At 38.8% G+C, this 14,184-nt stretch overlaps 1 protein-coding gene across 6 annotated transcripts in view; it reads left to right on the forward strand.

Annotated features, from left to right (window-relative positions):
- ift80 (intraflagellar transport 80 homolog (Chlamydomonas)) overlaps positions 1–14,184 on the forward strand; it is a 44,110-nt gene that overhangs the window by 656 nt on the left and 29,270 nt on the right. For all 6 annotated transcript variants that reach the window (XM_042414717.1, XM_042414718.1, XM_042414719.1 and 3 more), the window contains exons 3-8: positions 208–429; positions 4,085–4,195; positions 4,363–4,431; positions 7,268–7,377; positions 11,217–11,306; positions 11,392–11,529. In XM_042414717.1, coding sequence (XP_042270651.1) covers positions 208–429; positions 4,085–4,195; positions 4,363–4,431; positions 7,268–7,377; positions 11,217–11,306; positions 11,392–11,529 — 740 coding nt within the window. The remainder of the gene's footprint in view (positions 1–207; positions 430–4,084; positions 4,196–4,362; positions 4,432–7,267; positions 7,378–11,216; positions 11,307–11,391; positions 11,530–14,184) is intronic.

A 14,184-nucleotide genomic window follows, 5' to 3' on the forward strand; every position in this document is an offset into this window, starting at 1 on the left:
AGTACCATTGGAAGTAGTAATTGATTTGTAGTAATTGATTACTTCATATTGCTTGGTTATATCTAACACCTAACTTGAACCAAATCTTGTTCATTATTTTTTCACATGACCCTATTTATTGCAGAAGCTACCGTGGTATTTCACAAGACCAATTAAAATACTTGTCCTAATAACTTATTTTGATCATTTTCCTTAATAGTAGATCACATAAAGAACTTGTGAGTTGTGTTGGCTGGACCACAGCTGATGAGCTGTACTCATGCAGTGAGGACCACCAGATCCTCAAGTGGAACTTGTTGACCAATGAGACCAGTCTTGTTGTCAGATTGGCAGAGGACATTTACCCCATTGACCTGCACTGGTTCCCCAAAACTGTTGGTGGCAAGAAACAGACCCAGGCAGAGATCTTCGTCCTCACCAGCACTGATGGCAAGTCTCTATATTCTCTATATTCTTCACGGCTTGGTTTCTGAGTTCACTCATTAAATCAATATGTCAGTTTTATTTCACAAGTTGTTTATTCAGTCAACAGCCACATAACTGGCTGGCAGGTTGTTTTTCAGTCATATCTTCACAGGGAAATGTTTGTTTCAATAGCACTTTGTTGATTTAGAGTAGAGATTGTCATATGCTAACTAAACTAACAGCACATAATAACTGTTAACAGAGTTTTCACTACTCTTTGATATGCCTCTAGTCTTATTTGTCATCAGTATGGTTTTCATATTGAGTAGGATGACGGTGTCTTGCCTGATTATATGTTGAATGAGGCATATACTCAGAAGTTGCTCTTCATAGTCATCTCCACCAGTTTAATACTTGTGCACAAAAACTGATCTCGATCTAAACAACACAATGTTTGAGGCAGTGAGGCAGTTTCTTTTCTGGTTTTTGTTTGGCTTTCACCATCACCAGTGCAGCGCCACTGCTAAATGATGAACGCTCCTGCTGAAATTTCACTTTGTGCATAATAATCACAATGAATGCAAACTATGCACGCTTTCTCCACTTCGAGCAGCAGACTGGAGCTAGTGGGGAGAGAATGGCCTCTGCTCTCTGTCCTCCCCTCTGCACTCTGTGTCTGTGTTTGACCGTGGGCAGGGCTCAGCTCTTTCTCACACTCACACTCACACACACACACACACACACACACACACACACACACACACACACACACACACACACACACACACACACACACACACAGCGAACAGCAGAGCAGAGAGGTTGTGGTGGAGACTGAAGCAGGTGAAGTGAAAGAGAAAGTTTTACTCGAGTTGACGACAACTACTCTCGTTACTGTAAGTGCAATAAAACCTTTGCAAGTAAAAAGCCAATGAAAGTAATTTATCAAACCACCTGTTCAACAAGCATAAACAAGCAATATTTTTACCTGCTATGTCTGCAGTGTCCCATCCACCACCGGTATGTTCAACGACAGCACACTCATTAAGCTAATAGTGTTATGAACAAGCTAAAACGAAAGCTGTCTGTATGTAGCTGCTGTAAATGTTTAGCGTAGTTTGCCACGTATATTAAAACTAGTCAAATTACTGTAAACTTAGCTACTGGCTGAGACAGTAGCCCCCCTCCAGACCAGCAGTACCTGATGGTAGTGAATCACATCAGCAGCAGAGGAAGGATGACAGAAGACAGGATCAATAACTTATAGTGACTGATGTCTGTGTTCTTCATTCTTTCTAAACTTCACTCAGTATTTTGATGTCAGGAATATTATTTATTTTGCTGACATTTTCGATTTGTTTCCAGTGAGATATTATTGAGTTTATATTGTGACTTTGCAGGGGCCCTCCACACTGTCCTGTAACACCTGGAACAGCTTTTTTAGTTTTTAGTCAAATAACATCAAATTTTCTTGTGGGAAAACCCTCAAACCCCCCCGACTGTGTTGAGGCATTTCATTTTTTGACATTTATTACAGTGACACTTTTCTGGATCTCCAGAGCCCTTCTGGTGTCAAATGCTCCTGTAAATTATCACACACATGACTCTGTGGACGTGGATAAACCTATCTGGAACAGTTCTAAGGTAGTTTTAAGTTAATCCAATGCCGGTGTTGGCAAATGCGAGTCCTGGCATCGTGGGCTCTGCGTGCGCACAACAGCACCGCTGCTGAAAAAAATCCGAGGGGAAACACTGATTGTAGTAATATTTCACTTGACAGCGCAGTCGGTGTGAAGTGCATCTGCTGTCGCTTAAGTCTCTTCTTCGGTCTATATTAGATATAAACACACAGAATATGGATGAACTGTTATGGCAGGCAATGTGTGGTCACAACACTAATGGCAGTGTAGGGTTGCATAAACACACCCACAAACTGAGGCAGCAATTTTCTCTGGCAGACCAACGAGTAGTGAAAACTCTGTTACGATTCACTTTTGCAACTTTCTTTTGCTTTCTTGCCTTGGTACAGTTAAACACATATCAGTGTCACCCTTATTTTGCTATTGTTCTTAAATAAATTATTGGCTATTGTTGAAAAACCAAAACATGACAATCACACAGATTTTGGTGCAATTTTTTAAATTTGGATTCTGTGCAGGATACTTTTTTCAGAGATATGTAATACAGTTGAAAAGAAAGTACATAAAAGCTAGGGTTTTATTGGGTGGGAGGACTCTGCATTCATTTTGTCACTTTTCCTAGTTTGGTTTGTTTACTAAACCTTTTTTTCTGTGCCAGTATATTAAATCTGTATTTTGTATAGTGCATATGCAGTTGACTTTTTTCCAGTTGCATAGAGTGAGAAATAAGTGTTTAAGATTTTATAGCTCTATTTTCGATCTCTACTTCCAAAACAAAATATTGAACATCTAATTAATAAGTATACTTCATTATTTTGGGATGCTTAATATTTCCCCGTGGCTTAGAAGCATAATTGCATAGTTTAGATGCATAATTTGACATCTACCAGAGAGGATCTTGTGTGGAATAAAAGTAGACTAGTTTCAAAGAGGACCAAATTAAGCATGAAGCATATTGCTGGGGCTTGTGTTTGGAACAACTATCTTGTTCTTCTTTTCTCCCATGAAATTATAACGTGTTGTCACAATAGATTTCACACAGATGACTCATCGAGCTTTTCTTAACATAGCATCTCAAGAATATATAAAATTCTAGTATGAAAATAAAAATCTGCCAGATAAAAAAAGCACACTAACAATTCATCACACAAGAGCATTATAGACATAATGTTGGGCTACATAGATGTGAATGATTGAGTGTGACTGATGACGTAAGTGAACATTTGGATGTAACAAAAATAGAAATTATATTTCTCAATTAATTTAATACAGATTTTTAAAATTTGAATAGTCCTCTAAGAGAGCTGTACATGCTTGTTATATTCACTACCTGCTGGATCAGTAACATCCACTTTTGTTGGCATCTCCAAATTTAGAAATGGGAGAGAGCAGTAGCATGCTGATTTGCAGTTTTAGGCCACCAGAAATTACATAGAACATTCAGAATTTTTTAATACACACTGCCACAAAGTATATGTTAGGCTAGTGTCTTCAATAACTGTCTCCATGCCTGATCACCCTTCGCGTCTACCGAATAGAAAATTGCCCTAATTCAACCAACGGAAACCCTTTAGTTTTACTCATCCGCTTCATGTTGTAAGTTTATAATTTAGCTGGGAGAAAGTATAGCTTTGTTGCTAATTGTGTGTTAGGGAATTGATAGTTATTATATGTATTATTTATAGTGCTGGATTATAAAGTTTCAAGCTTCAAAAATGTGTTTTGGAATGGATGTGGTAAAAAAAAAATGTCTGGCCCATTTGCCTCACCAAGCCACCTGAATCACTTAGAGTTATGAAACCTGGTCTTTGTGTTCTCTATATACAGTGCCAGCCAAAAGTTTGGACACACTTTCTCATTGAAGTGAATGGGAAGGTGTGTCCAAACTTTTGACTGGCACTGTCAGTCAGCATCCACTCAGTAGCCAGTAAATTACAGCAGACACTTCTGTTCCTGAATCAGTGACTGTGTACACCTACACCAGCCCAACCTTGAATTTGGAACTTCCATATAGTAAGCCTCTTTTCGTCTCTTTGCAGGGAAGTTCCACCTGACCTCCAAGATAGGGCGCATTGAGAAGAGTGTTGAAGCACACAAAGGAGCTGTTTTGGCTGGCAGATGGAACTATGATGGGACTGCTCTCATCACAGGTAAGACAGATAGCAACATACATGATTTCTTCATATTTTCATTGACATTTATCAAATACTAACTTAATCTGTTTTAAATTTTAAAAAAAAAGGTTTAAATAAAATTTTATATTTTTTTTTCAAATTCAGTTACATACATGTTGATCTGTTTTTGTACTTCTGCATAGCTGGAGAGGATGGGCAGATCAAGATCTGGTCCAAAAGTGGGATGCTGCGCTCAACACTAGCCAGCCAAGGTAAGGCTAGAGACCCAGCTTTAATTGACTGAATTTAAGCCACATAACTGTGACTAGTGCTTGCAGGAAACTGTTGTTCATAATTATAAATGATCACAAAACAATTTGTATATGATCATTGAACCAAAAATTAATGAATGGAATAGAGCTCATTCATTTGTTATGCACTCATTATTTACTCTGTGTGCAACTAGCACAATATTGGTTGCAGTTTCCTTGCTTGATAGACTGAATGGTAAAAGTAGAGCTGAACAATTATTTTTATATCAAAATCTTAAAGAGTCCAGGTTTCAAATTGCGTTAGCGCTGATATTAATAATAGTCTACATTATTTATAGTGTAGTCTTAACATGTTCTAACACGCAGCCTGAAATGACAGCTGTCGCTGTAGCTAATGATCGCTCATTCAGTGAGTTGGCCAAACCACAATATGAAACTAGCGATGTCATCCAAAGATGGTTTCTGTATCATTTTTATTTTTGAAAAATATTATATTCTTAAAGACCAGGCGAGTGCAGAGTCTTTGTGTTAGTAATTGATGTAGGTGATTGCATCTTGTTTTTTTCAGACAAGGAGTTAGTTAGCCACTAGCTTGGTATACTTGCAGATTGAAAATGACAGACAAATAGACTTTAACCTTGAAACATGTCATTGTTTAAACGTATCACTTTAAATCCACTGTGTGAAGAATTTGACATTTTTTCAGCCTTAAGGCAATATTTTTACATTAAAACTTTTGTGCATACATAAATATGAAAGCTCAAACACTGTTCACAATCTTGTCTACTGGATAAACTCATCCATCATAAAGTAACTTGTAACCAACTGTAAATATTAAAACAAACAGTAGTAATAACCCAAACCCTAGAGCTGTATGCACAGTGGTTAAAGTCCATGTTCATTTCTAGATATAAATCTTGGTTCACATAATTTGAATGTGCATGTGAGAAGGGGACTATTTGAGTTTTAGCCATAGCAGCTGCCAGGCATCAGCAGCCATGTGAAGCCAGTCACCGACCAACCAGCTGCAGGCATTTAGTAAACACAACACAACACACCACCACCAATTACACCCTCTCTGTCTCTCTCTATCACATATATGCATAGTACTGATTGTTTTTGCCCCTTTAGGTTTAAAAAAAGCGTCTCTTGTGACAGAGAAAAAGAGCAAGAAGCAGAGACCAGATAAAGATACTAGGCGCTCAGAACTTCAGCTTTATTTGTGTGTATAATTTCTTCTTCTCAGTGCTATGACACGCAAGTTCACCTCCTCATCTGGCTCCTGTTTGACACCAGACTTAGATTAACCGCCCCTGTAAATGGGCCTTGCAAGTCCTCCCTCACACAAGGTCCCAGATGACAAATGTATTGCCACACCTTACATATTGTTTGATTTTATTCTTCAGACTTTCATTCTACATTTAATATTATGCTTTCATTATAAAAGTGTGTGCATGGTCGTTGCGTTCATGTATGTGTGTTTGCACTGGCACACAGGCTGAACGATCTGCAAGATTCATTTTTTATGCTGAAGCTGCCTTTTTATTCAAGCCAGATTATTTACAATGACAATCAAGGAGGAAATGTTTTTTTTTTGTCTCTTTCCATGGCTTTGTGTTTGTGTGGTGTGAATGTGTTGGGCCTATTGGGATGTAATTGTGCTCAGTACAACCAAAAGCAGAGTCGGTCTTCCAGTCCTTTTTTTTTATTTTTAAATGAAAAGCACCATAAAGTTTCAAAGCTTTATAGCAGTGGAGTTTTATTAAAAGCCATAAAAAAAGACTCCTAATGATACATTTCTCTATCCAGCATTCACATTACAGATGGCTTACTTATTAATTGATTCATTGTGCTGTTTGACTTATTAAGTATTTCTTCTCAGTAGTGAAACAGAAAAGAGATGAGTGGTGGATGAACGGTGGCTTCTAGGGAAATGGATGGCACACTCCTGCTGAATGACGGGTGCTGTGAAAACTTGGCAAGAGAACAGCAATTGAGCCCGAGTATGTAGGAACATTTTCCCTTAACTGGCTGTTTGAAGAATGAGCTGCTGAACAGACCAACAGATTTGTAGAACACCTGGATATGTATGTATGTGTGTGTGTGTATATATATATATATATATATATATATATATATATATATATATATATAGCACTGCCAAAGGGATGCACCATCATCCACATGGCTCTCAGATCACTGCAGGTGTTGCCTCTCCTTAGAGCCCAAAACAGGCTGTGAGGTGTGTCCTCCTTGGGTACTATGACCCATTTTAAGAGAGACAGAGCTCTAGGAAGAGGTTGGAAGTGAGCAAGAGGGAGTACAGAGGAACTTGTCTCAACCCCTCTCATCGCCTTTGTCAGATTTAGATCATGTGACCAGTTGGCATTTGTGAGAAACCACATGCACCTGGAGTAGGGTTAAATGTCAGGCCCACCTCCCCTACACACACGCGTAGCCACAACCCAACTCATATGCACATTTTCCCCAACGCATGTGCACTGTAGAGGTTAGGCAGGTTTGCTCAGCTGGTGTGCCTGCAAGCTAAGTGCTGTTTCATTGGCTGAATGATGAGGAGATCTCTGACTCTGAGGGAATGTGAGAGGAGGAATTAGCAAAGCTGTATCCTAGAGCTATTGTTCATATCAACTCCTAGTTTGTCAACAAAAGAGGGAGAAATTCTTACACACACAATTTAAATTCACATCCTTTTAATATAACCTAAGATAAGTATCAGAGTTCACTAAATTAATTTACTTACATTATTCGCTGAAGCTCAATAAATTGTTCTTGGGTTGAAAATAATGCAAATTGTCATTTTCTGTTTATCCTCTAGGGTCTCCTGTGTATTCTGTGGCCTGGGGTCCGGACTCAGACAGAATCCTTTACACATCAGGTCGACAGCTGGTCATCAAGCCTCTGCAGCCCAGCGCTAAAGTCATACAGGTGCACTAACTTTATTTATTCTTATGTACTTTGGTTGTTGTTTTAAGAGGTCAAAAATCTTTTGTAGCTGCTTAAGATTAAAATGAATGAAAGTTTTGAAACACTATTTTTTAAAAGTTATGGTAATTGACTTAAAATCATGTTAAAACTTGATACATAGACCACATGTGACTCACCTCTATTTATGGTCATTGCATATGGGATTTAATTTCAATCATTTCTTGGTAACATGACCCAGTGACTCCAAATTAATATTGTTAACTTTTACTATACTAAGGCTACATGGAGTATATGTCATATGTTACCATAATATGCTTAATTTTTACAAATCAGTCAATATCAACACTGAGGAATTCTGCTGCTTTGTCCAAAAGTTTCATGGTGAATTAATGACTTCAAATGAATGTGAAAATGCAGACAAATGGAGCACAGCTCTTTATAAACTGATGAAATTTTCCTCATTGCATAAAAAAGTTTTAATGAACAATTGAAAAATTGAAATGAAAAAATATTAATAATGAAAAGATTATTAATAATAATCTGCCTAGTCACCACTATAGTATCTAATGAGCAGTTTCATTTCACTTGTCTCTGTTTGCCTTGTTAGTGCCAATGACCTGGCAAGAGAGGCCAGGATCTTCCTAGTGGCACTGGCAGGTAGTGGCACCTCATTGGCAGCTTTTAGCACCGCAGTGACAGCCTGCGGCACCTCAGTGGCAGTGGCACCTCAGTGGCAGCCTATGGCACCTCAGTGGCAGCCTGTGGCACCTCAGTGGCAGCCTGTGGCACTCTGTTGGCAGCTGAAAGACACACTGTTAACTAGGGTGGGGCCAAATTTCCTGTTTTGTTTTCACGACACGTCAGCAGCCGTAAGTCTGTTTTAGGATGGTTGTTGAGCAACCATGTTCTACTTTTTTGTTTTTCATTCATTTTATGTAATTACTTCCACAAAGGAGGTTATAATTTTGCCCGTTTTGAAATAAAAAGGAACACAAATACCCTTTACTAATAATTACTTTTATAGTCACTTATAACAATCAGCTATAATAATGAAAAACAAATCCTCCATTTTATTTAAGAGTGAAATTGTGTTATGTAAACATAATTGTGTGAACACGGTGTGATGGCTTGACTGAGCTGTGTTTGAACTTCACTGAAGTTATGAGGAAAACCCAGAAAATGTTGGGCTGATTTATTCCTTGCCCCACACCCACGTTGCTTATTAATTAAAAAAAAAAAAAAGTATAAATAACATGTAGGCTACTTAACCTCTTAAACTCTACAAAGATGCGGGTGTCCTTGGCTGACATTACTGTCTTTCAGAGGCTGTAGTGGGCTCTGTCTTAATGCTAGAGTGAAGATTCTGGTATCATCTGAAACTAGATGACGGCATCCAGGCATTCATTGTTACCAACCATGTCATGCTAGCTTGTCAGGAAGAGGCTGGATAACACTCCAAATTTAGGCTAAATTTTGGCAAGGGAAAAACAGGCATGGTCAAAGGGGTCCCCTGACCTCTCACTTCAAGATATCTGAATGAAAATGGGTTCTATGGGTACCCACGAGTCTCCCCTTTAAAAATATGGCCACTTTATGCTAATCCCATGCTGTTTTGGGCAAAAACCATGGCATTTTTATTGTGCAGTATAAATGTGTTATTTTCGCCTATTCTAAAAATGGTGTACTTGAATATTTCTGGGGATCCCTTAACAGTCTTGGAAATGCATAATTTGGGTATGACTGGAAAACTGAGACTCTTGTGGATTCAATGAGCCCACTTGTATTCATGTCTGATGATATTAGTCCCCACAGTAGCCATTTCATTGTAGTGAGACCATTTTTTGAAACTTGACCTCACCATATAAAATGACCTATTGTGATCTCTAGGAAAATCACAGCCTCATGAAAGTTTACAGCCACAAACTACAGACCTAGGGTATTCAGAGGATGTATGGCTTTCCTAGGTATATTGACAATAAGGGGGTTTCTAAGCAATTTCTAGAACAGTGCTCGCCATCCAATCACTGAAAATGCAATTCTTACAGAAACCTCCAAATGTCAAATGTTTCCTATGGTGGTCCTCAAGGTCTTTGGGTCTTAATGTGGTATTTTGGAAGGATTTTTGGTCATTTTTATCAATTCTCCATTGGTCAAAAATGGTTACATTTTGTACCAAACTTTATCAACCCAAAAATTGCTGCAACAACTTATGAGACATAATTGAGCATGGGAATGGTCATCATATACTTCCATAATAATGGAACCCTTTTACACTCTAAACTTTCAAAATTTGAATAGGCCGCTAACCGAAACACAATGTTTATAATACATTTATGACTAGAAAAACTTGACATACAGTGCTGAGCTGCATCTCAAATGAATCACTCTTGTGGCAGCCAGTGGCACTCCTGTGGCAGTTAGTGGCACTCCCGTGGCAGTTAGTGGCACTAGCTGGAATACTTGATATCATGATATCAACTTAACATTACTGTAACCACTAAATATGTGTAAACAAGATGATATATAGCAATTAAATAAGAATATACTAAACTTATGTTTGCTCAATTACGTTTAAACCTGTGTTTACGCAATTGTGTCAACGTAATACAATGTCACTCTTACAGTAATAAGATTGAGGATTTGTTTTCCATTATTGTAGCTGATTGTTATGACAAAAAGTAAAAGTAATTATTAGTAAAGAGTGTAGTTGTATTCATCTTTATTTCAAAACTGGCAAAATCATAACCTCCTCTGCGGAATTAATTACATAAAATGAATGAAAAACAAAAAAATAGTACGTGGTTGCTCAACAACCATTCTAAAATGGACTTATGGCTGGTGACCTGTCGTAAAAAATAAACCACGAAATTTGGCTCCGCCCTAGTTGACAGCGAGTCTTTCAACTGCCAACAGAGGGTCATAGGCTGCCACTGCGGTGCCACAGGCTGCCACTGCGGTGCCACAGGCTGCCATTGAGGTGCCACAAGCTGCCACTAAGGTGCCACTACCTGCCAGTACCACTAGGAAGATCCCGGCCTTGCTGGACCTGGCATCACAATGCCCTTTGCCTCTTGCCAGGTCTTTATAAATGAAACTTGCCGTTAATTGATTTGCATTGCTATACAGGGGCTAAATAACAGGGACAAAAATGCAATAGATCTATATGTGTTAGAGTGCTTTACGGGAAGGTTGCATCACTGAGGACCTTGCACACCAGTGAGAATTTTTCTTGTTCATGTATACATTCGTTTATTATTATTCTTGAAGCTGAATGGCGCCTGGGACCTTAAATAAACAGCGGAGAGTTTTATATGCGCCTTCTCAACTCTTTGTTCTCTCTCTCTCAGCTATTACCACATACGCATGCGCGGGCACCAACACACACACATGCCCAATTTCATCACCTCCCTTGAGACCCCTTTGAGACCAACGCAGTGATACGGGTTTTAACTGTATCTGTGGTCTGTCTGAATGGGTCAACATGCTTCAGTAAACCAGGGTTGAACAAGGGTTGGATGCTGTGTGGCTTTAGTGAACATTGTGAATGTGAGGATAAACAAACAACAACAACATTTATATACTGCCACTCCAGTGTAAAAAAAAAAAAAAAAAAAGAAAAAAGAAAAAAAAAAGAGCAACATAAAGAGAGAGCGAGCATGAGAGAGTGAGGGAGAACACACAAGTAAGCAATCAAGATAGAAAGAGCTTGAGAGAGAAAAATGAACTGAAACTTGTATGTAATGTTATTATCTGTGACACAAGTTGCTCAGTAACTTGTGATAGCAGTGTTAGAGGTGTGAGATCTATGCATAACTTTGTTGTGATCTGTCTCTCTCTAGTGGAAAGCTCATGATGGGGTCATTCTGAAGGTGGACTGGAATTCAGTCAATGACCTCATACTGTCAGGTGGAGAGGACTGTAAATACAAGGTGAGCAGTGTTTGGGTATACTTTTGGATGTCACTGGATCTTTTAAATTGTTTTACACTTTTCAGTCTTTGTCCCTCTTCAACAGGTATGGGACAGCTTTGGCCGTCTTCTTTACTCGTCATCGTCTCATGACTACCCAGTCACCTCTTTGTCCTGGGCTCCAGATGGAGAAGTGTTTGCCATGGGCTCCTTCAACACCCTGCGGCTCTGTGATAAGACTGGAGTAAGAAAAGCCATTTTACCTTCCATCAGTGCTTTATTTTTGAATTGTTTTGTCCCATCATGACGCTCACAATAGCAGTCACTTCAATGGTATGTCAGCAGTTGTAGAAACTTACAGATGCTCTTGTCGTTCATATATGAAATGTGGAAGTTCTTGCCTATCTGCAAAAAACACACGCAGGAGGAGGAGAGACTGAGTCTAAAAGATGTAGCAGTAGCTTAGTACATCGAAATAAGATTAACTGGGAGATAAAAAATATTGCTGAACTTTATAAATATTTATGTTACTGACCTCTTTGAGTTTCAGACTTGATGAATTCATTCAATTATTTTTGGTATTTTTGTGTAATGAAGCTTTGCTTTACTGAAAGCAGGACATACAAGTCATGTGCCACATTAGCTGGTCATTAAATTATCCAAAAACCAATATTGCTTTGCACTTTCAGCTACACTCAATTCACTACCAGCACAAATACACTCTTGCATTTACATTGCAATTTTAGTCCTCACTGTAATTCCCCCTTTCACACACATGACCAAGGAATGTTAAAACGTTGATGGCAATCATGTGCAATAGTGTGACAAGGAAATAGATGTTTTCATTCATAGGTTGCACCGTGTAATTCCAGTGATAACTTCCTGTTACCTTGTTAAAGTTCTGCTTGTTAGTCAGAATAGATAGAATTATTCAGATGCAGCATTATTTCATGTTAGAAGTAATTCATACAGCCTCACACAAAAAGAATATCTTTGGTGGCTATCACCTTATATTAACACCAAGAACAATTCTGTCAACATTTTACGTTCACCATGTTAGATGACACAAGACTGCATAAAACAAAATGTTGTAAGTACGTTGATCCTAAATTAATCACAGTTTAACCAAGGTCTCATCCCTGATCTTGTATACAGTTGTTGATCACATTGTAATATTTTGACATTTCTGACGTTTCTGACATTAGAAGTCTGATGTAAAATGGGTATAAGCCATCATCTTTAGTGACAAGAGCTCAGAATGCTTCTAAGTTGAATGAAGAAAAGTAGTTTGAATGTAGTTATAAGCAGCTGCCCATGACATGCTTTGAAGGATATATACTACTGTAGAGCTTCTGGAGTCCATGTACTTTCCACATATGATAGTATGCATTTCTGTTTTGTGTATCTTATTTGTTCATGCTCATTTATCAATACAACATTTATGAGTTATAGTCAGTTACATCCTTTTCCCTGAAACACACAGTATCTGTGGTTCACTGTTAGCTGTTCCAGTGCAGTGTGGTTTATATTATGTAGGCCATTATATACCTTGTGCTTTCTATACATTGTTCATCTCTGTAAACCACATTCAGCTTTAAGCCACATGTTCATGTTACCTGGTGCTGATGGTAACTGGAGTTGTAATGAGAGGGGAAATGAGAGAATGATGAATGGTAATTGTTGTTTTATTATTGCTGAACGTTTGGCCAGAAACAATATTATTTGTTCGCTGCTCTGCCCTCATGGGACGTTTTAGGGCTTCTTTACGTGGAGATGTCAGTGTTTTGCTCCATCAGACCTGTTGTAATGAAAACAAACAGCCGGGGCTGGGTTCTTGTGTGCTGATCACCAGGCATTTCATGCTCCATTTTGATTTATTTAGGATCAAATGGCTTTTTTTTCTGGAGCACTAAAACAAATGGGCTGGAGAGAGGTCTGAGCCAACACATGTCTTCTCCAGAAGGGCAAGGTGTGTGTGTGTACGTGTTTTGGAGAGGTTACATTAATATCATGCGTAGAGTATGAATGTTTGAAGGAAGACTGGGGAAATCCCTCAGCCTTTAGCATTACTTTTGGTTTTCTGAACCAGGGTTTACAGTAGTTTTTCGGAACAATTGCCAGATTATAGCTGTGAGCTGATGTAATCATTCAAATGAAGCCAGCTTGTATCCATTTTCTCAGTCTAAACAAAAATAAAAATGAGTGTGCTATTAAAACTATAACAAGAAGAATTGCGTACAACGTGCTCCTTTTATTTTTTGTAATGACCCGATTCACCTTACGCCCCCTATTATGGGTTTGTTTACGTGGTTGATTTGTTCCATTGTTTTGTCATTGCACCACTTGCTTTGCTGTGGTGTGCCTCAGTTAAGGCAGTGTGATGATGATGATAATTATGATGATTATGGTTCTGCCCTACTCTAACTGGAGGAAGGGTATGCTTGCCTTCTCCTCCCTAAAGCCCCTCAGAGACTGTGTGTACTGTAGCATGGCGTGGGAGGCTTGCTCAAGAAGAGGGGGGGGGGGGGGGGGGGGGGGGGGGGGGCAGAGAAAGAGAAAAAGAGTTTAGAAAAAGAAATTCACCCTCATGGGTCACTCCATTTAAGTGTCTTTCTATGTGTGAATGTAGACATACAGTACACTCCTCACGCATCAAGTTAGGCAGTTTGAATTCATGAGCACAGTTGGGCTCTGTACTATAATAACTGTGCATTTGAGTTTACACACAAACACAGAAGCCATTGACCAATTATGAGGGCTTTACCTGTGTTGGTGCTGTGGTTTGTTTGCGGTGCAGTAAGGGTTAAGCATTCGCGAAGAGCCTTTTCAGTTACTAGCGGGACTAATGGGAAGGAGTTTCATTTTGTATCTGCTACAATGAAACCTTGCACTTTAACGT

This window comes from Thunnus maccoyii, chromosome 6 (assembly GCF_910596095.1).
Source record: "Thunnus maccoyii chromosome 6, fThuMac1.1, whole genome shotgun sequence".
NCBI classification, from domain to species: Eukaryota; Metazoa; Chordata; class Actinopteri; order Scombriformes; family Scombridae; genus Thunnus; species Thunnus maccoyii.